Below are 23,880 nucleotides of genomic sequence, written 5' to 3' on the forward strand. Positions count from 1 at the left end.
ATATTGAGTTTAGAGCTTACTTAAAATAAATAAATAAATAAAATTATTCTCTCAACCTAGTATTCTATACAAACTATCAATTGTGAAGGTAAAGTAATTATTTTCAGATGTTCAAAAAGTTGAACATAATGCCCACTGTGCATCCTTTCTCAGGAAGCTGCTTGAGGATGTACTCCACTAGAATTCAGGGTATAAACCAAGGCAGAGAAGACAAAGAAACCAAGAAACAGAGGCTACCACAGAGAGAGATGCAGGAGGTTTTCAGGACAATGCTGAAAAGAATCCCAGGATGACAGTTATGCATTAGTCTGGGAGAGTAATCCACTGGTCCAGTTGGAGCAGGTCAGGGGTTTCCAGGAGAGATTTCCAAGAGGAGGAAATTGTTAGGTAAAATACCTAATGTGTTTGAGAAGATTTATGAGATGGGAAAAGAGTTTGGTGTTGAATTAGCACTAACTGCAAAGAAAACTAACCAAAGGAAAACAAACCAATAAACAAAAGAACTAGATCATCAGTAACACCAGGAAAACCAAATTATTGGGTGCGGGTGGGGGTGGGGGGTAAAAGTATTCACAGTAAACTAAATGGCTCAGGTCTAAATAATATTTACATAGTCATAATAATTTAAATGTTAATGTTGGTAAAATTAAAAAGGAAAAATACCTCTGAGTGATTCTGCTATAGCCAGGCAAGCTCCTTCCAGGATTAGTATCCTAGAAAAGGTTTTTTGACTCTGTCCAATGCTCTTCTCCCTACACTACATGATTAATACATTAAATTACTGTAAGTAGCTTATTATTTAACTTTATATGCACTCAGTCACATAGTTTTATCATCATTTTCATATTGAAGATAGTACTCTTATCTTCTCTGAGGGCGTGGGAAGTTAAAAAATAGAATGCAGCTTGTTAATGCCTGTGTTTTGGCATCTGAATTGCCATGCACGGAAGCAGACGGCCCTTATTACCATGTTGGTTTCCATGGGAGGCCACTCACCTAATTATGCACTGGCTTTTCTTCACCTGCTTAGACACAATGCCCTCCTCCAGGGTTACATTTAGGATCTGCACTGCAGGTGAAATTATTCTCAAAGTAGTCTGACTGTGACATAGTGACAGACAGATGTCCCACAGGTATTTCTGTTTGATATATTAATGCATTTTTTTCACGTTGTGATATTTATTGTCACTTAAATCTATAAATGCAAAATGAAGAGCATAAGAATAATATTTACTAAGTTAACAGCTGTTCATAAGGCTGAGATGTTAATTTAAAAAAAAAAAACAGTTGAGCTAAAATAAGACCTTGTAATGGTTCTTTATAAATTTAAGGAGATGGGAAAACCAGGTGAGATCCACTTTTATGTTAAAAGAGCATATTCTTTAGTAACTCCAGAGCTCTGTGTTTACCTAAATAGCTTGTAGATCATTAAATGTTTGGAATGTTGTAGATACTGAATATTCATTACAGGGAACAGAAGGAAAGTACAGTGATCAGACCTTTTTGTTTCTAAATCTGGCAATTTTGACTTTTAGTTTGATTATTGGGCAGCATAAAAATATATGTAAAGCATTTGTCTTGGATTCTAAAAATGTGAATATTTTTGTTTAGATTTCATATATCCTTGTTTACAGTAATACTGTGGGATGTCATGTACCTAAGAGTTGAGATTGTTCTTTAATGTGAATCAGATAGAATTTTAAGCATTACAAACATGATAGATCATTGAAAAATGAAAGAGAAAAGAACAACTGGAATGATACATAATTTGTGATTTCATAAAAAGGCATGGAATTCTACAGTAATTTTATGCTAATTCTCAGCAAAACATCTGTTAAAGTTTATCTTTCTTGATGTATATTCCTGGTAAATACTGAAGTAAACTCATAACAAAAAAATAATAGTAAACTCACAACAAAAAATAAACTCATAACAAAAATTGTCAATGTTAACTAAATTTCTAGAATCATTTGCTATTTTGCCCACAAAATATATCTGTTCTCAACATGACATTGTGAAATAAATATTCACTATTAACTAATGGTTTGTTTCTTAGCATAATATCAATTTTAGACAAATGGGTAATTTTAGCAATTAATTACTTAGAGGGCAATTTAAAATCTCAGTCAAAAGCCTGAGGACATTGTCCTTGTTATAAATATTTATGATGATTAAAGGTATAGCAAGCAATTGCTAGAACATAATTGGTATGTCAGAAACTAGTTAGAATTTGGGGGGAAGGATAGTTTATTTTTCCCCCTTTTAAGCCATTAACTATAAATATTATTAGGTTTTGGCTATCATCGTTGAGTCGAATGCAGAACTTGTGTTAGTTCTTCAATTTATAATTTTCAGTGATTTACATGTTGATCATTGAGGTAAAGAAAATGACCATAACAGCCTAAATTTTACCCTTCATTCAATGTTTCATGTGTTCTTTAAAAATTGATAATCATGAGAGACTAAAAAAAATTAAGGTTCATAAAAAAGATTAATTGATGCTGTCTCCAGGTGATATCTAGAAATGTAGATGCATGAATCTTATTGATGACATTGGATCTTCCTGTATTTTTCTGTAACGTACCTTCATATCCATGTTATCTTAATGGCTTTGCAAGAAGATTCCTTTCAAAAAAACCATTTGCATTTTGTCAACAAAATTGTTTTGGATAATCCAAAATAATCCAAGCGGTTATGAATACTGTACCTTGTTCTCTGAAATATCTGACATGCTACTGGCATATAGCTGAGTTTTATTTTTTTAATTTCAATATCTATATTAATTAAAAAGATATTAGGATTATTATGCTTGAAAAATTGCTATTTTCCTTTCATAGTCCAGGGAACAAGCAGGTGTATAACAGACAGAATAATGTTATGCCAAATTAAGACTGTCTTATACAGATGGCACCGAGAATTGATTCCTAAATGAGACTTTCTAATGTTCAGATAGAAAATCAGATAGCACCTGATTTTCTCCATATTCTACATTAGAGCTCTCATTTAGCTGGTAATGATTTCCTACTATGCATTACTGTGACTATATAGAGGCTTTTCTCATTCTGTATTTTGAGAAATAGGATTATTTCATGAAGGCATTAATGAGTGCTTTAGTCTCAGCACCTGTCCAGGTTTCTTTTGAACATTTTAATCCTATTTTTGCTATAACAAAATAATCTTCCCTATCTAGAAAGTGAAGGATTAACAGTAAAAGAAAGTGAAGCTTCATGTGTTGATTCATATTGTACTCGACGTTCACAGGGGCTCTAAGCAGTGAATTTCTGGTTAAGATGTGGGACCCACTTTCCGCCGTTCAGATCATGTCGTTTGTATCTTTGGCATCATATGCTTGCTTATCTGCTTGTAACAGTTTGGATCAGACAAAGGAATCAAGGCAGGTAATTAAACAACAGACTCTTTCTTAGAAGTGCTTTGAAACCTGGATTTAAAAGAAATCACCCCAAAGATTTATGAAGTAAAACCATCAGAAGAATGCCATATGATATTTTGTTGAGATGGAAGATGATTGTAAATGGAATCACCCAGCTTGGGGAGTACCCAGTGGGAATACACCTTCCTGGGTTTTAAGCTTAAGCCATTCACTTTGCCTCTCTCCCCTTTAAGGGTTAAGATGGATCCTGCACTTGACCTCTTTGTTTGCATGTTTTCCAAGGCAAACAAGAGGACCCAGGAGGGAAATCAGGCTGAGTAATAGAGTTATGTACACACTACCAAAGATATTTGTAATTTTTTTGCACAGGTAAAGCCTTCATGTGACTAGCCAGTACATCTCATTAATGTTTTGTCATAATGTATCCATTCCTATTATTTGAGACCTATCTGAGAGGATGTAAAGAGAGGTCTTTTGATCACTGTATCCAAATTCAAAGTGTTTCCTGCATTCCATTTGAAATTTCTTTTTCTCAGTGCTACAGCTTATACATAGAAGCTTTCTCTAAGACCCTTAGACTCAAGGTTTATCACCTTTGCCAGTTTTTCAGTCTGCATCTCTCTCACACACACACTTTTTTTTTTTTTGTAATTTTATTGCGTTTTTATCTGAAAGTCAGGACCTCTCACTCCCCTTCACCCATTTTGCCCATCTCCCTATTCCCCTCTTCTCGGGCAACCACCAATTTCCTGTTTATGGGTCTATTTCTACTTTTTTTGTTTGCTCATTTGTTTTGTTTTTAGATTCCATATGTAAGTGAATCATATGGTATTTGTCTTTCACTTAGCATAATACCCTCTAGGTCCATCCATGTTGTCACAGATGCCAAGATCTCATTTTTTATGGCTGAGTAATATCCCATTGTATGTATGTATGTATACTTCTTCATCCATTCATCTGTCAGTGGACACTTGGTTTGCTTCCATATCTTGGCTATTGTAAATAATGCTGCAATAAAACATACAGGTCCATATATCTTTTTTAATTAGTATTTTCATTTTCTTTTTTTTTTTCCAACATTTATTTATTTTTGGGACAGAGAGAGACAGAGCATGAACGGGGGAGGGGCAGAGAGAGAGGGAGACACAGAATCGGAAACAGGCTCCAGGCTCTGAGCCATCAGCCCAGAGCCCGACGCGGGGCTCGAACTCACGGACCGCGAGATCGTGACCTGGCTGAAGTCGGACGCTTAACCGACTGCGCCACCCAGGCGCCCCAAGTATTTTCATTTTCTTTAGATAAATACCCAGTAGTAGAATTACTGGATTACATGATATTTGTATTTTCAATTTTTTTTTTTAGTGCATCCATACTATTTTCCATAGTGGTTCCATTGGTTAGCACTCCCACCAACAGTGTACAAAGGTTTCTTTTTCTCCAGTTCTTGCCAATACTTGTTATTTCTTGTCTTTTTGATTCTAGCCGTTCTGACAGGTGTAGGTTGATATCTCATTGTGGTTTTGATTTGCCTTTCCCTGATGATGAGTGATGTCGAACCTCATGTATCTGTTGGCCATCTGTATGTCTTCTTTTGAAAAATGTCTATTTAAGTCCTCTGCTCACTTCTTAATTGGGTTAATTGGGTTTTTTGGTATTATATAAATTCTACATATATTTTGGATATAAAACCCTTATCAGATCATTTTCAAATATCATCTTTCATTTCAGTAGGCTGCCTTTTTGTTTCATTGATGGTTTCCTTTGCTGTGCAGAAGCTTTTTATTTTGGTGTAGTCCAAATAGTTTATTTTTGCTTTTGTTTCCCTTGCCTGAAGAGGCATGTCTAGAAAAATGTTTCTGTAGAACAATGTCAAAGATTACTGTTTGTGTTCTCTTCTAGGAGTTTCATGGTTTCAGGTCTCACCTTTAGGTCTTTAATCCATTTTGAGTTTATTTTTGTTTATGGTGTAAGGAAGTAGTCCAGCTTCGTTCTTTTGCATGTAGTTGGCCAGTTTTTCCTGGATCATTTATTTAAGACACTGTCTTTTTAAAAAAATTATTCTTTTTTTTTATTTTTTTTAATTTACCTCCAAGTTAGTTAGCATATAGTGCAACAATGATTACAGGAGTAGATTGATTCCTTAACGCCCCTTACCCATTTAGCCCATCCCCCCTCCCACCACCGCTCCAGCAACCTTCTGTTTGTTCTCTATATTTAAGAGTCTCTTATGTTTCATCCCCCTCCCTGTTTTTATATTATTTTTGCTTCCCTTCCCTTATGTTCATCTGTTTTGTTTCTTAAAGTCCTCATATGAGTGAAGTTATATGATATTTGTCTTGCTCTGGCTGACTAATTTTGCTTAGCATAATACCCTCTAGTTCCATCCATGTAGTTGTTAATGGAAAGATTTCATTCTTCTTGATTGCTGAGTAATACTCCATTGTATATATATATATATACCATATCTTCTTATATTTTTTTTCATATCTTCTTTATCTGTTCATCCATCGATGGACATTTGGGCTCTTTCCATACTTTGGCTATTGTTGATAGTGCTGTTATAAACACTGGGATGCATATATCCTTTCGAAACAGCACACCTGTATCCCTTGGGTAAATACCTAGTAGTGCAGTTGCTGGGTCACAGGGTAGTTCTATTTTTAATTTTTTGAGGAACTTCCATACTGTTTTCCAGAGTGGCTGCACCAGTTTGCATTCCCACCAGCAGTGCAAAAGAGATCCTGTTTCTCTGCATCCTCGCCAACATCTGTTGTTGCCTGAGTTTTTCATGTTAGCCATTGTGACAGGCGTGAGGTGGTATCTCATTGTGGTTCTGATTTGTATTTCCCTGATGATGAGTGATGTTGAGCATTTTTGCATTGTGTCAGTTGGCCATCTGGATGTCTTCTTTGGAGAAGTGTCTATTTATGTCTTTGTCCATTTCTTCACTGGATTATTTGTTTTTTGGGTGTTGAGTTTGATAAGTTCTTTGTAAATTTTGGATACTAACCCTTTATCTGATATGTCATTTGTAAATAGCTTCTCCCATTCTGTCGGTTGCCTTTTAGTTTTGCTGATTGTTTCCTTCACTGTGTATAAGCTTTTTATTTTGACAGGTCCTAATAGTTCATTTTTGCTTTTGTTTCCCTTGCCTTTGGAGACATGTTGAGTAAGAAGTTGCTGCGGCCAAGATCAAAGAGGCTGTTGCCTGCTTTCTCCTCGAGGATTTTTATGGCTTCCTCTCTCATGTTTAGGTCTTTCACCCATTTTGAGTTTATTTTTGGGTATGGTGTAAGAAAGTGGTCCAGGTTCTTTTTTCTGCATGTTGCTGTCCAGTTTTCCCAGCATCACTTGCTGAACAGACTGTCTTTATTCCATTGGATATTTTCTGCTTTGTCAAAGATGAGTTGGCCATTCGTTTGTGGGTCTATTTCTGGGTTCTCTATTCTGTTCCATTGATCTGAGTGTAAGACACTGTCATTTTTTCATTGTATACGCTTGCCTCTTTTGTCATAGATTAATTGACCATATAAGCATAGATTTATTTCTCAGCCATCCCCGTATCTTTTTTAAAAAGTTGTATTCATATCTTATCAATTGATATTAAGACAATTCATGTTGACTTAGTGTCTAGGATGTTACTTTAGGCATTAAAATCATTTTAAACTTCATTTATTACTATTCATTGTGTGTGAAAAAAAGAAAGACCCTTTAGTTAGGGGAGAGTAGCAAGCATACATTCACAAATGTAGTTGAGAAAAACTTGTATTTCATGCAATTTCTTTTAGTTCTAAAAAGTACATATCAATGAGGTCAGTTTTATAACTCTGAACTGTATTGACAAATAGAAACCTCATAACAACAGGTCTTAAGAAGATTATATGATCCAAATTCCTTGAAACAACTGTTTCAGTTTTTTTCTTGGAAACTTATGTTGGATAACTATTAAAGCCAATTGCTTAAGTTTGACTATCTTGTTTCTAGTTATCTGGGGAATATTTCTAGTACTAATTTTAGGGTTTTGACCAACTTTATTAAAGGGAAAATTCTCACCCTCAGCCTTACCAGCTTGCTTCATTATATACACAAACCCTAATAATGTGGAAACCTACTTACTATATTAGAAATTCTTTCAGGGAACTTGGCAAAACAAAGATCTGTCTTTCAATCCCTTTTGACTCCTTTTAAATATCCCAGCTCTGGTTCCCAAGGTTTCAATCTGCCTGCTTAAGGCAGGTGTCTCTGTGTCTTGAACAACACCTTGCTTGATATCTACCATTGCCCTGAGGCTAGAAGAGAAGACAGAGTGGGTGGCCAATTTACCTGATATGCTCAAAGATCACAGGAAGTGTGTAAAATCTTTCCCCGAAGAGCTTTCCCAAGTCCCAGCAGTTCTCATTTTTGGAGTTCTTCCTCTCCAGAAATACATCCTCTTTAGGAATAAGATATTAATGTTTAAATATTTTAGATAATGTGTATTAAATAGCTGTTACATTTTCTTGAAATGATAAAATGTTATGTATCTCAGTACCTTGAAGGAGTAGAGCAAAGGAGAAGACCATTGAATGAAAGATCTCAAAAAGGACAAAAAGTGGCAAGACAAGTTCCCCCTGCTACTCAGATATTCCAAAAGCTGCACCTGTCTGTAGTACGTGGCAAAAAAGTACATACCTACAACCTGATGCCTGGGCATGAATGTCTGTGTTTTACACCATCCAGTAATACATTTCACACCATCAAGTGTGTCTAAAGTGACACAAATTATACCATAATATTTATTTCTGTCTCCCTTACATCTCTATGTAACATTCTAATTATTCTTTTTAAAAACTTTAACACATCAAACTGCGATGATGTTTTATAAAATAGAAACTGTTTGGCACGAGTTCTGTATATTGTATTCGAAATTAGGATTTGGTATTTGCATCAGGTATTTGCACATTTGAACGTCACCTAAGTGAAATGAATCATGATGAATCATACTGTGGCCTTTAAAAATTGAAGAAGACCTACTCTTGTAATGAAACCATTCTCTGATGTATATTATAAAATATTTTGACATTTATCACATAAACTCAAAGTTTCTAATTATTTTTCATCTCTAGAGAGCTTGATGTCTGCATAATTTCATGTTTGCATAGCCTATGGGTTTTTAAACAATACAGTTGTTAAACATATTATTTCAAGTATTTATTGCCCATGTACAACTTTGGTTTATTTGCCATTGTCATATTTTCTAGCCTTAGATTCACACAATATATAGCTATTCAAATAGTACACATACTGAAAAAAAAATCAAACAGTACATAAGCAGTACTCTTAATTTTGAGTGTCAGAGCAAGACAACAATAGGTTCAAATATTAGTATTACCTCTTACTTGCTAGGTGTCCCTTTGGCCAATTCATTTAATTTCTCTGAGCCTTTGTTTCTTTATCTGTGAAATAGGGATAATAGCATCTATCTGGCAGAAGTGTTGGGAGGATTAAATTACCTAAATGAGTGTAAAACACTTAGTGCAATGTCTGTCATAGTAATCACTTAATAAGTGGCAGTTATTATACTCTTCTGTTATTCATAAAATTATGAAATGATACAATATCACAATGTGAATGACTGTTAAAGATAACTAAGACTCAACCAGTCATTTAAGTTACAGAGATGAGAGATTTAAGATACAGAGATGTTAAACTTGGTCCCCAGAAGGCAAAAAAAGTATGTGAACTAAATTTCTTTGTAAGAACTGGTTGTGTACCATAAGACATAGGGTCCATTGCTAATAGTTCTAATAAGCTTTCTGTAAGCCCTGAGAGACTCTAGACATTCCTCAAAGAAAGTTGACCCATGACAATCTATAAGATGTTCACTGTGCTTAGTCTCACATTAAGTGGAACCACAGATATTAAATAATGCATGCGTTTCAGACCATTCGCAAAACCTAATGACTGTAAACATTGAGATAAAGAACATCTGGGATTGGAGGACGGGAAGATGGCGGTGTAGGAGGACGCTGGGCTCACCGCGCGTCCTGCTGATAACTTAGATTCCACCTACACCTGCCTAAATAACTCAGAAAACCGCCAGAGGATTAGCAGAACGGAGTCGCCAGAGCCAAGCACAGACGAGAGTCCCACGGAAGAGGGTAGGAAGGGCGGCGAGGCGGTGCAAGCTCCACGGACTGGCGGGAGGGAGCTGGGGCCGAGGGGCAACCTGCCAGCCAAGCAGAGCCCCCAGTCTGGCTGGCAAAAGCAGAGGGGCCTGACTGACTGTGTTCCGACAGCAAGTGCGACTTAGCGTCTGGGAGGTCATAAGTTAACGGCTCTGATCGGAAAGCGGGAAGTCTGGAGGACAAACGGAGGGAGAGTTGCTGAGCCCCGGGAGGACAGAGCTCAGGTTGGCGGGGAACAAAGGCGCTCGCCAGCGCCATCTCCCTCGCCCATCCCCCAGCCAAAATCTCAAAGGGAACCAGTTCCTGCCAGGGAACTTGCTTGCACCGCGCAAACACCCAACATTGTGCTTCTGCAGATCCATCCCTCGGCAGCAGGTCTGACTCCCTCTGCATGCCGCAGGGCCCCTCCCTAAGTGGATCACGGAAGGATAAGCCAGCTGAGCCTGCCCCTCCCACCCCTGTGCACCTTGTCCATCCACCCCAGCTAAAACGCCAGATCCCCAGCACCACAAGCCTGGCAGTGTGCAAGTAGCCCAGACGGGCCATGCCACCCCACAGTGAATCCCACCCCTAGGAGAGGGGAAGAGAAGGTACACACCAGTCTGACTGTGGCCCCAGCGGTGGGCTGGGGGCAGACATCAGGTCTGACTGCGGCCCCGCCCACCAACGCAAGTTATTCAGGACAGCACAGGGGAAGTGCCCCGCAGTTCCGCACCACTCCAGGGACTATCCAAAATGACGAAACGGAAGAATTCCCCTCAAAAGAAACCCCAGGAAATAACAACAGCTAATGAACTGATCAAAAAGGATTTAAACAATATAACAGAAAGTGAATTTAGAATAATAGTCATAAAATTAATCGCTGGGCTTGAAAACAGTATAGAGGACAGCAGAGAATCTATTGCTACAGAAATCAAGGGACTAAGGGACAGTCAGGAGGAGCTAAAAAATGCTATAAATGAACTGCAAAATAAAATGGAAATGACCACAGCTCGGATTGAAGAGGCAGAGGAGAGAATAGGTGAACTGGAAGAAAAAATTATGGAAAAAGAGGAAGCTGAGAAAAAGAGAGATAAAAAAATCCAGGAGTATGAGGGGAAAATTAGAGAAATAAGTGATGCACTAAAGAGAAATAATATACGCAGAATTGGTATTCCAGAGGAGGAAGAGAGAGGGAAAGGTGCTGAAGGGGTACTTGAAGAAATAATAGCTGAGAACTTCCCTGATCTGGGGAAGGAAAAAGGCATTGTAATCCAAGAGGCACAGAGAACTCCCTTCAGACGTAACTTGAATCGATCTTCTGCACAACATCATAGTGAAACTGGCAAAATACAAGGATAAAGAGAAAAGTCTGAGCAGCTAGGGATAAACGTGCTCTAACATGTAAAGGGAGACCTATAAGACTCGTGACCGATCTCTCTACTGAAACTTGGCAGGCCAGAAAGGAATGGCAGGAGATCTTCAATGTGATGAACAGAAAAAATAAGCAGCCGAGAATCATTTATCCAGCAAATCTGTCATTTAGAATAGAAGGAGAGATAAAGGTCTTCCCAAACAAACAAAAACTGAAGGAATTCATCACCACTAAACCAGCCCTCCAAGAGATCCTAAAGGGGATCCTGTGAGACAAAGTACCAGAGACATCACTACAAGCATGAAACCTACAGACATCACAATGACTCTAAACTCATATCTTTCTATAACAACACTGAATGTAAATGGACTAAATGCGCCAACCAAAAGACATAGGGTATCAGAATGGATAAAAAACAAGACCCATCTATTTGCTGTCTACAAGAGACTCATTTTAGACCTGAGGACACCTTCAGATTGAAAGTGAGGGGATAGAGAACTATTTATCATGCTACTGGAAGTCAAAAGAGAGCTGGAGTAGCCATACTTATATCAGACAAACTAGACTTTAAATTAAATTCTTTAACAAGAGATGAAGAAGGGCATTATATAATAATTACAGGGTCTATCCATCAGGAAGAGCTAACAATTATAAATATCTATGCACCGAATATGGGAGCCCCCAAATATATAAAACAATTACTCACAAACATAAGCAACCTTATTGGTAAGAATGTGGTAATTGTAGGGGACTTTAACACCCCACTTACAACAATGAATAGATCATCTAGACATATGGTCAATAAAGAAACAAGGGCCCTGAATGATACATTGGATCAGATGGACTTGACAGATATATTGTAAGTCTGCATCCCAAAGCAACAAATATACTTTCTTCTCGAGTGCACATGGAACATTCTCCAAGGTAGATCACATACTGGGTCACAAAACAGCCCTTCATAAGTACACAAGAATTGAGATCATACCATGCATACTTTCAGACCACAATGCTATGAAGCTTGAAATCAACCACAGGAAAAAGTCTGGAAAACCTCCAAAAGCATGGAGGTTAAAGAATGCCCTACTAAAGAATGAGTGGGTCAACCAGGCAATTAGAGAAGAAATTAAAAAATATATGGAAACAAATGAAAATGAAAATACAACAATCCAAACACTTTGGGATGCAGCGAAGGCAGTCCTGAGAGGAAAATACATTGCAATCCAGGCCTATCTCAAGAAACAAGAAAAATCCCAAATACAAAATCTAACAGCACACCTAAAGGAAATAGAAGCAGAGCAGCAAAGACACCCCAAACCCAGCAGAAGAAGAGAAATAATAAATATCAGAGCAGAAATAAACAATATAGAATGTAAAAAAACTGTAGAGCAGATCAATGAAACTAAGAGTTGGTTTTTTGAAAAAATAAACAAAATTGATAAACCTCTACCCAGGCTTCTCAAAAAGAAAAGGGAGATGACCCAAATAGATAAAATCATGAATGAAAATGGAATTATTACAACCAATCCTTCAGAGATACAAGCAATTATCAGGGAATACTATGAAAAATTATATGCCAACAAACTGGACAACCTGGAAGAAATGGACAAATTCCTAAACACCCACACTCTTCCAAAACTCAATCAGGAGGAAATAGAAAGCTTGAACAGACCCATAACCAGCGAAGAAATTGAATCAGTTATCAAAAATCTCCCAACACATAAGACTCCAGGACCAGATGGCTTCCCAGGAGAGTTCTACCAGACGTTTAAAGCAGAGATAATACCTATCCTTCTCAAGCTATTCCAAAGAATGGAAAGGGAAGGAAAACTTCCAGACTCATTCTATGAAGCCTGTATTACTTTGATTCCTAAACCAGACAGAGACCCAGTAAAAAGAACTACAGTCCAATATCCCTGATGAATATGGATGCAAAAATTCTCAATAAGATACTAGCAAATCGAATTCAACAGCATATAAAAAGAATTATTCACCATGATCAAGTGGGATTCATTCCTGGGATGCAGGCCTGGTTCAACATTTGCAAATCAATCAACGTGATACATCACATTAATAAAAGAAAAGATAAGAACCATATGATCCTGTCAATCGATGCAGAAAAGGCATTTGACAAAATTCAGCATCCTTTCTTAATAAAAACCCTCGAGAAAGTCGGGACAGAAGGAACATACTTAAAGATCATAAAAGCCATTTATGAAAAGCCCACAGCTAACATCATCCTCAATGGGGAAAAACTGAGAGCTTTTTCCCTGAGATCAGGAACATGACAGGGATGTCCACTCTCACTGCTATTGTTTATCATAGTGTTGGAAGTTCTAGCATCAGCAACCAGACAACAAAAGGAAATCAAAGGCATCAAAATTGGCAAAGACGAAGTTAAGCTTTCACTTTTTGCAGATGACATGATATTATACATGGAAAATACGATAGACTCCACCAGAAGTCTGCTAGAACTGATACATGAATTTAGCAAAGTTGCAGGATACAAAATCAATGTACAGAAATCAGTTGGAATCTTATACACTAATAATGAAGCAACAGAAAGACAAATAAAGAAACTGATCCCATTCACAATTGCACCAAGAAGCATAAAATACCTAGGGATAAATCTAACCAAAGATGTAAAAGATCTGTATGCTGAAAACTATAGAAAGCTTATGAAGGAAATTGAAGAAGATATAAAGAAATGGAAAGACATTCCGTGCTCATGGATTGGAAGAATAAATATTGTCAAAATGTCAATACTACCCAAAGCTGTCTACACATACAATGCAATCCCAATCAAAATTGCACCAGCATTCTTCTCGAAGCTAGAACAAGCAATCCTAAAATTCATATGGAACCACAAAAGGCCCCAAATAGCCAAAGGAATTTTGAAGAAGACCAAAGCAGGAGGCATCACAATCCCAGACTTTAGCCTCTACTACAAAGCTGTCATCATCAAGACAGCATGGTATTGGCACAAAAACAGACACATAGACCAATGGAATAGAATAGAAACCCCAGAACTAGACCCACAAATGTATGGCCAACTCATCTTTGACAAAGCAGGAAAGAACATCCAATGGAAAAAAGACATCTCTTTAACAAATGGTGCTGGGAGAACTGGACAGCAACATGCAGAAGGTTGAAACCAGACCACTTTCTCACACCCTTCACAAAAATAAACTCCAAATGGATAAAGGACCTGAATGTGAGACAGGAAACCATCAAAACCCTAGAGGAGAAAGCAGGAAAAGACCTCTCTGACCTCAGTCGTAGCAATTTCTTACTTGACACATCCCCAAAGGCAAGGGAATTAAAAGCAAAAATGAACTACTGGGACCTTATGAAGATAAAAACCTTCTGCAGAGCAAAGGAAATAACCAACAATACTAAAAGGCAACCAACGGAATGGGAAAAGATATTTGCAAATGACGTTTTGGATAAAGGGCTAGTATCCAAAATCTATAAAGAGCTCACCAAACTCCATACCCGAAAAACAAATAATCCAGTGAAGAAATGGGCAGAAAACATGAATAGACACTTCTCTAAAGAAGACATCCGGATGGCCAACAGGCACATGAAAAGATGCTCAACGTCGCTCCTTATCAGGGAAATACAAATCAAAACCACACTCAGATATCACCTCATGCCAGTCAGGGTGGCCAAAATGAACAAATCAGGAGACTATAGATGCTGGCAAGGATGTAGAGAAATGGGAACCCTCTTGCAGTGTTGGTGGGAATGCTAAGTGGTGCAGCCACTCTGGAAAACAGTGTGGAGGTTCCTCAAAAATTAAAAATAGACCTACCCTATGACCGAGCAGTAGCACTGCTAGGAATTTACCCAAGGGATACAGGAGTACTGATGCATAGGGGCACGTGTATCCCAATGTTTATAGCAGCACTCTCAACAATAGCCAAATTATGGAAAGAGCCTAAATGTCCATCAACTGATGAATGGATAAAGAAATTGTGGTTTATATACACAATGGAGTACTACGTGGCAATGAGAAAGAATGAAATATGGCCCTTTTTATCAACGTGGATGGAACTGGAGCGTGTTATGCTAAGTGAAATAAGCCATACAGAGAAAGACAGATACCATATGGTTTCACTCTTATGTGGATCCTGAGAAACTTAACAGAAACCCATGGGGGAGGGGAAGGAAAAAAAAAAAAAGAGAGAGGTTAGAGTGGGAGAGAGCCAAAGCATAAGAGACTCTTAAAAACTGAGAACAAACTGAGGGTTGGTGGGGTGTGGGAGGGAGCGGAGGGTGGGTGGTGGGTATTGAGGAGGGCACCTTTTGGGATGAGCACTGGGTGTTGTATGGAAACTAATTTGACAATAAATTTCAAAAAAAAAAAACCATCTGATCACACATCTTTAGACTTTGAAAGATGGGGGTGGGGAGTATAAATCTTGTTGCTCACTGCCAGCGCCAGGAATTCTTCTGAGTAATAAAACATATCGAGTCCAATAATGTGTGCTTTTTCCTGACTTAAAAAGTATTGATAAAAGGCCTATCTTGTTTGTTTTTTGTTTTTGTTTTTGTTTTTTTACCTGCTTAAACCCTAAAGAGTTCCATAAGGGAATGGATGAAGTATTCGAAGTATTCCTGAGAAGTATATACCATGGCACTGAGAATATGAGCTGTTTCCTGCTGGGGATGACAAGACAACTGAGCTATAGATAGATCTGGTGCTGGCAGAAGTGTCCCTGTTCATCAGATCATTGCTATTTAAGGCATTTTCCCATTGGGGTTTGTACTGCAGAAAGTGAACATATTCAAACTAGAGTATAAATCCTCAGTGATCATATTGAAGAATTTGGAGGAATCCTTTTATAAAGTTGAAGAGAATATCCTGAGGTGACAAAGTATTCTTAGGAAGGCCTTATGGCTACTACATAGAAAGATGGGAAGAGAGTTTCTCATCTGTCGGTAATACTTATCAACTTCAGTACCTAAAGTTATGTTATTAATTGCTGAGAGGATTTTAAATAGCAGAAACAAATCTAGGAATCATATGCTCATTACATAATATGCTAATTGAGACTTCTACAAACTTGGGTTCACTTATTAAAGCACTTTCATTATATTGGGCATGTGTCTGTATTCATCCATGCATTTACCAAGCATCAACCTCATTTAAGATGAGGAGGTGTAATGGAAAGTTCACAGGCGCTGTGTGATGGTTTGGATGATTTTGAGTAAGTTTCTTGTGCATTTAGAGCTACAGCTTTCTTATTTAAGAGAAAAGAAAAAATACAGGATTATTGATGAAAAGGATTAAATGTTATATGCAAGAGTGCTTGAAACAGCTTTTAAACTAGAATTTGCCCTCAATTATTATTAGGCCCCTTCTTTTTGTATCTGAGATTCCATCCACATTTACCAAGTTTTGTTAGCAAATACCCACAATGAAATTTACTCTTTGGTGGTCCTCCTTCTTTTCACAGTGTCCTCTGGTTTTCAAAATGATCAAGTGTAGCTTATTGTGCAATGATTTATACAATCAAGTCAAGTGGCTTTCTCAAAAATTTATGTGGTGAAGTTAGGTATTTGCCTGCTTGCCTAACGGAAGAGATTCCCTAACATGTGAATTCTCAAGACCTTTCCAAAGAGCATAGCCTTGTGTTTAACTGAGCATGGCCACTGCTACCCACATCCTTCCCCTGGCTGGCAGTGCATACTCTCTTAAGCCCATTAAGTTATGGACTTTTAACCCATATTTTTCTAATGTTTTTAGTGAAGTCTGCTGTGGTCCCTATTGCCACCATTACTTTTGTGATGGTGAGTTGGTAGGTTTATGGTTTCATATATTGTCTTTTTATTTATATGGGTTTTTCTTCTTAATTTATCTAGTGACCTGCTTGCTTGGTCGTTTCACCTTGTGCATCTAATGACTGTTCAATTTGATTTCCTATTAAAATTTTATGTGTGATGAATTCTCTTTTCAGAGTGACAAGTTTCCTGTGATTTATCTCTTCCATAGCCTGCTATTCATATTATGGCAGGATTAATTCTACTTTTTTTTTAAATTTTAGCTAGACCCTCCCTCCTCTGTGCCTATGGTACACTCAGTTTGCTTTACTGTTGCAGTGCAGACTTAACTTTAAGTGGTAGCCATCTGTTTATGTGTCTCTCATACCTAGTGGGTTGTGAACTTCTGGAGTCCAGGGACTACATCTAATACCTTATTCATCTTTGCATCCCTCTTGCTTGACAGCACCTGACATGGCACAGGTTGGCCCTTAGTAAATCCGGAATGAATTTATTCTATGGAGATTTGTTCTGACTTAACTTGTGCATTGCTCAAAGAGCTAAAATACGTTTAGGGCTATAACAATGTTTGAGGCGGTATGTAATGTCTGGGCTTAGTTTATCATGTACACAATTGTAATTGGAGTGTGTAGTTGCATCCTTCCCTGACACCAGTTTTCTTAATCTCCTTTAATATGATATTCCATTTTAATAGCTTCCATATTAGCATGAGGATTATATATTTTCACTAATTAGTAAAGGTATTAAAAGAAGAGCCCTTTGGGACTGCCTGATTTACCCATTTCTACACTTAGCATCTAGAAAACCCCGTTGCATGGTTTCCTGTCCATTGTTTTTGTATATGCTTCATCCAGATCTCTCTACATTCAGTTCTGTATTCACATTACTGGTATAGGAGTGTCACCTGTGTCCCCAGGTTAGGAGGATGGTTAAAGCACACAGTCTGGGAGGCAGGAAAATACCGTATACTGTAGACACAGGCAAAGGCTGCCCCTGAAGCACAGAGGGGGAGCACCTCACATGCACCTGTAGAGGGAGTGAAGGCCTGGGGAGGTGGTCAAGGAGGAGCAGTTCTTGAAGTGAGACTTAAGAAATGCATGGAGAATAACAGACAAAGGGGAAAGGGAGCTTTTTTTGTCAGAAGAGAGGCAGGAATAAAGGTAAAGGTTTGAAGAGCAGTGTGCTCAGAGTGTGGGGTTGGGCAAGATTGCTTGAAATCAAGGAGCATGGAGTGATGACTCCTGGGCACCCAGCTGTAGCCAGCCTTGAAGGCTGTGCTATTACACACCCAGACCTCATTCTGTCAGTGGGAGGAAGCAGCTTCTATGCCAACATTTTGCCTACCTGTGTTGATTTCTGGCCAAGATTCCTATAGTGAAGTGGTTAAGATTGTGGACTTTGGAATCAAACTGCCTGGGTTTGAGTCCTGGCTCCAGCATTTATTGCTGTACAACTTTGAGAAACTGTGCTTAGTTTCCTCATCACTAATACAGAGATAATAGTAGTACCTCTTTCACTAGAATTGTTGCAGCGATTAAATGAGGTTGTATTCTATGATACATACATAGAATGGCACCTGGTACTTGCTCTCTGTTAAATTAAAACTCATTGCCACAGTTAAATGGACAATCACATTCTGGTAAGTGTCTAGTAGGCCCCTAAGGTCAGTTAGCACCTTGCGGAAGGCCAAACTTCCTTTTTAAAATCAGTTTATTTTTGAAATCAAATGTATTTGTTATGTGGCCTGCTTTTGCCTTTTTGTTTAAAGCTTTTGAAAACACAAAGTAACTTTATTTGCTCACTTTCTCCCTTGTAAAACTGAGAGTATGGATTTTCTTCAAAATTGAAAGCATTAGGCTTCAGGATGCAGGGGTTATTAGGAGTGAAAAGTGAAGCTGGAAGCTGCTGGTGATGGTGTTAAGTCTTTCCATCTGCTACACAGGAAGGGTTGAGAGGAGGAGTCTAGAGAGATGTTTGCTTCCTGAGGTTCTCGAGCCACTAATTCAATCTAGGCTAACACAGAACAGACTTTTCCTTTCTGATGCTTAGATTCTGGAAAGACTGATCGTAGGCCTTCACTGCTCCATAGCATATGTCATCAATACAAAGATACTGAAATGAATTTGTCTCACTGTGATTTCAAGGTATCCACCCTGTAAAAAATATATCTGGCTTTTCTAGCCCCCAGTTAGGTGGAAAATATTCCAGAAATGCTAGCTTCCAGGGGCTCTCAAGGAGTTGCCAATCCTTTCCATTTAAATATTCTGGAATCCTTCTATCATCAACCTTTGACAACTAACTCATTTAAAATTTCCCTGAGACAGCTTTTTGTTACTAGCTAAATATATAGACTGGAATACCATTTTTATTTTTGTTTTAAAAGAGCAGTTTTTAAAAACTAGAAATTATTAGGATTATTTGTTAGGTGAGTTATTTTAAAATATTTCCTTTTTCATAAATAGGATTTTGGTAACCCTCGCAAATCACATTTTGTTATTATCAAAGTAGAAACATTTGATGTGATCCAGTGTGAAACCAGAGAAGGCCTTAAGTCAGTTTTTAAAATTATTTCCTACAAAAGTATTGCTCTTGAATTCTTGGTTTCTCTGTTTTCTGTTTCCTTAGGATAGGTCTGCTTTGTAATTAGTGAAGGTGCATGTCTGTCTTTAGGCAACAGCCTAATCTCTATGGCCATATGTGCAAAAGCAGTATAATTACAATGTAGTATTAATTGGGCCATGTGACTTTCGCTTTAATTATTTGAAATTATCTTATCTTTCCGTTGCTTAAAGCATGTCAGTGGGTGAATCATTGGATAACATGTTTATGTCATTTTTGTAGAATTAAATATGTGCACATTTACATAAATTAGGTAAAAAATTCTACATCTTTTGATAATGTTATGGATAGATCTTTTTCTCTGTCTCAAGCATCAATATAAGCCTGAGGAAATCAGATGTTACAAAGAATTGATTCTTTACATTTTGCTTAATTCATAGAGTGCCGATTGGATTCTCGATTTCTGGCTGAGGAGGGTATCACTCTGGGTTGACATAAGTTGGTAGCAATTTTCAGATTTACTTGTTAACGAATTAGAGATTACCATACTTTTATGCATGTTCTCTAAATAATTTGGGTAGGAAATTTAGTGATCGGTACCCATTTTTACTAAATACAAGTAGTTGGCAGACTGTGTGGAAACTGGCATTTATCTGTGTTCAGATTTTAACTTTTGTCTCCCTGTTTTTTCAGTTGTTTTTATTTCAGTTGCTGCGAGGGCTGTCTTACATCCACCAGCGTTATATTTTGCACAGAGACCTGAAACCACAGAACCTTCTGATCAGTGACACGGGGGAGTTAAAGCTGGCAGATTTCGGTAGGAAAGCAGTTAATTACCAGTCTATTTTGTCACACTGTAAGAATGCCAGGCAGATGGTGGCACTCCATTTGTTTAGGTGTGCTTCTTCTATCATTATAGATCATGGTAAAATTTTATCAGGAGTGAAGGAATTTTTTTTTTTATGATCAACATCATGCTTAGTGGATTTTTAAAACATTCACACTGCTTTTTAGAGTCTTGAATAATCATAAACATAAATCAGATCTCATATATTTCCAAAGGAGAAGGCAGTAAAATTTTGAGCATAAACTATATTAAATCTATTTTTTTTTCACTTTTTCTTATAAAAATGTCAAACACATTCAAAAGTAGAAGGATAGTATAAGGACCCCTCATTACCCATCACCCAGCTTCAACAATTATCAATATATTGTCAGACCTGAAGAAACCTTAATTTAAGCCTCTGGACTTTGGCGGGGGGCATTCCAAAATATATTCAGTAGTATATGTTGCCCTACAGTTTTAATAATTTAAAAATCTAGGGCCAGTGTTAAGCTTTCCAGAAATGACTGTTTCAAGATTTCTCAATAATTTTGTAAAAGTAGACACAGATTCTGATTTAAAAGCTGTGGTTTTAAGTCATTATAAGTCACCCCTTCCTTAAAGTTTTAAGCTTGGTCTCTTGCAGCTTAGAAGCTTTCTCCAAACTCTGTGTTGAGCACACAAAAGGGAGCAGAACCTTTGTGTCATCCATGCTGGCTCCCCTCCCTTCATCAAGGGTGACATTCCTGCGTTACCCTGGCTCTGTCACAGCAGAGAGGGTGCTGAGTTGATTCCCGGCACCAGGGGATGCTGATGGCAGCATGATATGTTGACAGTGCATTGCCTCAATTATTTTTGAATACATATTCTGATTAGAAATTTGTTCCATTAAGAGTGGAATGGAAATATTACCCTCGGGACATAAACATGCCTGAGGTTGAAATATACGCTTTTGCTGAAAAATGATTATCTTTTCCCACCCCACCTTTCAATAAATAAAAGAGCAAGAAATGTTTATTTCTTATTTCAAGGTTAGTAGACCATTCAGTACCTTTGGAACAAATCTGCTCTGTTGGGTTTTATATATCCTTTCCTTCTAAAATTGAAATAGAACAAAAGTTAGTATTTAATGAGTGATATATTGCACAACTGTCATTTATCTTCATCTAGTTGGTAGAAATGATAAAACTCCGCGTGTGTGTGTGTGTGTGTGTGTGTGTGTGTGTGTGTGTGGTTTATTGCCAAATTTTAGCATCAAAATAATAAATGTTCAATGCAGTTTCATACTCCAGATATAAAGTGGCCAGATGTAAAGGCTTTCTATTACGGAGTAGAAAACAATGGGAGAGTTGGTGGGTCGAGGAGAGATTTGTAGTTCCTCAAATTTAGAGTTATTGGATTTGCTGTAAACATATTTTGTAGTTTATCAATGTCGGTGAATTAATAGGGATTTATAGTGATTTTCTTCTGGTGTGTTAATATACTATAAGGTATATGTTGGAGTATGAAATTGCATTGAACATTTAAGTCTATTGAACATAGTTTTCCTGTATATTTATAAAACACATTTTACAAAGTTGATTTTGTCTGTATAATTAAGGGTATAATGATTATATGTAAGTGCTTAACTGGGTATTATTTTTGAATTTTATGACAACGTTTTTATTATAACTGTCAGGTAAGTTCATCTTAAAAGATTCTTATGGATCTTTAAAATGGACATTTTATAATATCAGATTCAGAAATAAATTGAAATGCAATTTTGAACAATTTAGAAAGTGACTTAGAAAATTGGGAAATTTAGGGATGCTCAAAGCAAGCATTAATATTTTCATTTTCTCTTTTCCAAGTACTTTTCCCCTCACCCTCTGCACTTTTCTTTCTCAAAACATATTGTTTTGTAAACAATTTTCACCTATGAAATATGTCGTGAACATTTTCTCATGTTATTAAATGTGAAAAACTCATTTATAACAGCTTAGGTCTTAGATTTTTCCTTTAATGGCCAAAACCTAGTCTCTTTCTTCAGTCCCTTATCATTGAACATTATAGTGCTTGCTACATTTCACTGTTGGGTGCAGTCCTGTGCTGAACGTGTTTATAGGCTTGTAGGAAGCCACGTGTGGTGCAGTTGCAGTGTTGAGTATTCTAAAGCACTTGAATCTTTGTACCAGACTGCTCTGCAGAAAGGTTGTGCCGTGCAGCACCTCACCTCGGTGTCACGGATTCAGTCTCCTTGCCAGGAACACATACTTGGCGTGCATCCTGTGTGCAAAGTGTAATGAGCGAGACTCAGCCACCAACTGACAATTTCCCCCCAATTAATTGTGCATTATTTTTGTCTTTTAACTTAAGACATACAATTAACTGTGATTTACTGCACTTGGGCACGTGTTTATGTCTGAGATGAAGGAAGCACAGTAAAAACTGTGGAGAAGCTAGGCAGTCAAAATGGGATGCTTCCAGGCACAGAACAATTAGAAACACTAGGCCTTCATTCAGACTTTGATGTATACAGAGCTTTAGAAGCAGTTCCTTTGTCCTAACTTTTTTTTTTCCTATGTGAAAATTGATTAAACGAGACAAATGAAATCTGAATATAGGTCCTATATTGTAAATACTATTTTTATTAGAAGAAATACTTGGCATAGGTGGGGGGGGGACACTGAAATTTATTGAATTTATTCTGTGCACTAGACACTTAGAAATTTTTGTTTTATTCTCTTCGACCTAGTATGGTATAGTAACATATTTTTGAGAGAGACCTGAACAGAGAGGTAACTGATTGCAAAACTGGGATTCAGAAGCTTGATTCATAGCCTTCAGTCTCAGGTAGCCCCAAGGTCTTCTTTGTATTTATACATATAGATGCTTTACCTTAAAGAGCTGCCTATTTTTCTAGTAAATTATTGATCGGTGTATGTACATAGATCAATAATTCTAGCAAACCATTATATATATTTTCTCTATACAACAAATATGACACCCATGCTGTAATAGAAATAGATTGCACTGATATTAAAAAGAAAGCACATTACATGGTTTAAAGAACACTTTGTCATTTGACGAATTCAGTAGTAACAAGTGAGGTCAGCAATAGTATTGAAGAGATTTTACTTGCTGGACAAAGTAAACCAGACAATCATGTATTTGTAGACCCATTCAGATTTAAGTGGATTGTAATTCTGAAGTCCAGCTACACACAAAAAATGCTGTGTCTACTTTTTCTTGTTAGCAAAGTTGTATTTAAGTGTTTATCTGGGCCTTGTTTTCTATATGCATTTTGAATGAGTAAATTATACATGATTTAGAATCACTATGGCTTTCCTAATGCAGAAGTTTGTCCTGCCCATATAAATAAAATAACAAAATTGTATAGATTTCTAAATTTCTAAAAAAAAGTTCATCTTTCCATTACCTGTATGAAAAAAATATTTCAAATCTTTCATCCAACCTGTGTCTTCACCACCTTGTGCTCTGCGCCTCTGGTGGTACAACCAAACCGCAAACCCATTCACACATCAGAGAGCCTCTTTGACTCCATCTTTCCCTTTGCATGGAATACTCTTCTCTTCCTGTTTGCCACATGGCTATCTCTTTCTAATCAAACAGATCATAGATCATATATCACCTATTTATAAAGAGGCCACCTTTCTAAAAATAGAACCTTTCCCATTACTATCATCCAGTTTAACTTCTTCAATAGCACTTATAGTGCACTGAAATTACTTTATTTGTGTATCTGTTTCATTTTTTTTTATCCACTACTTGATTTAAGTTCTGTAAGGTCATGGACTCAGCT

The 23,880-nt window shown here is 37.3% G+C and overlaps 1 protein-coding gene across 5 annotated transcripts in view; it reads left to right on the forward strand.

The window, feature by feature from the left end:
- Positions 1-23,880, forward strand: part of CDK14 (cyclin dependent kinase 14) — a 486,541-nt gene that overhangs the window by 284,349 nt on the left and 178,312 nt on the right. For all 5 annotated transcript variants that reach the window (XM_047096602.1, XM_047096603.1, XM_047096604.1 and 2 more), the window contains one exon: positions 19,949-20,072. In XM_047096602.1, the coding sequence (XP_046952558.1) occupies positions 19,949-20,072 (124 nt within the window). The remainder of the gene's footprint in view (positions 1-19,948; positions 20,073-23,880) is intronic.

Source organism: Lynx rufus, unplaced genomic scaffold (assembly GCF_022079265.1).
Source record: "Lynx rufus isolate CCGP_SWC_20201006 ecotype Redwood Valley unplaced genomic scaffold, mLynRuf1.p SCAF_4, whole genome shotgun sequence".
NCBI lineage: Eukaryota > Metazoa > Chordata > Mammalia > Carnivora > Felidae > Lynx > Lynx rufus.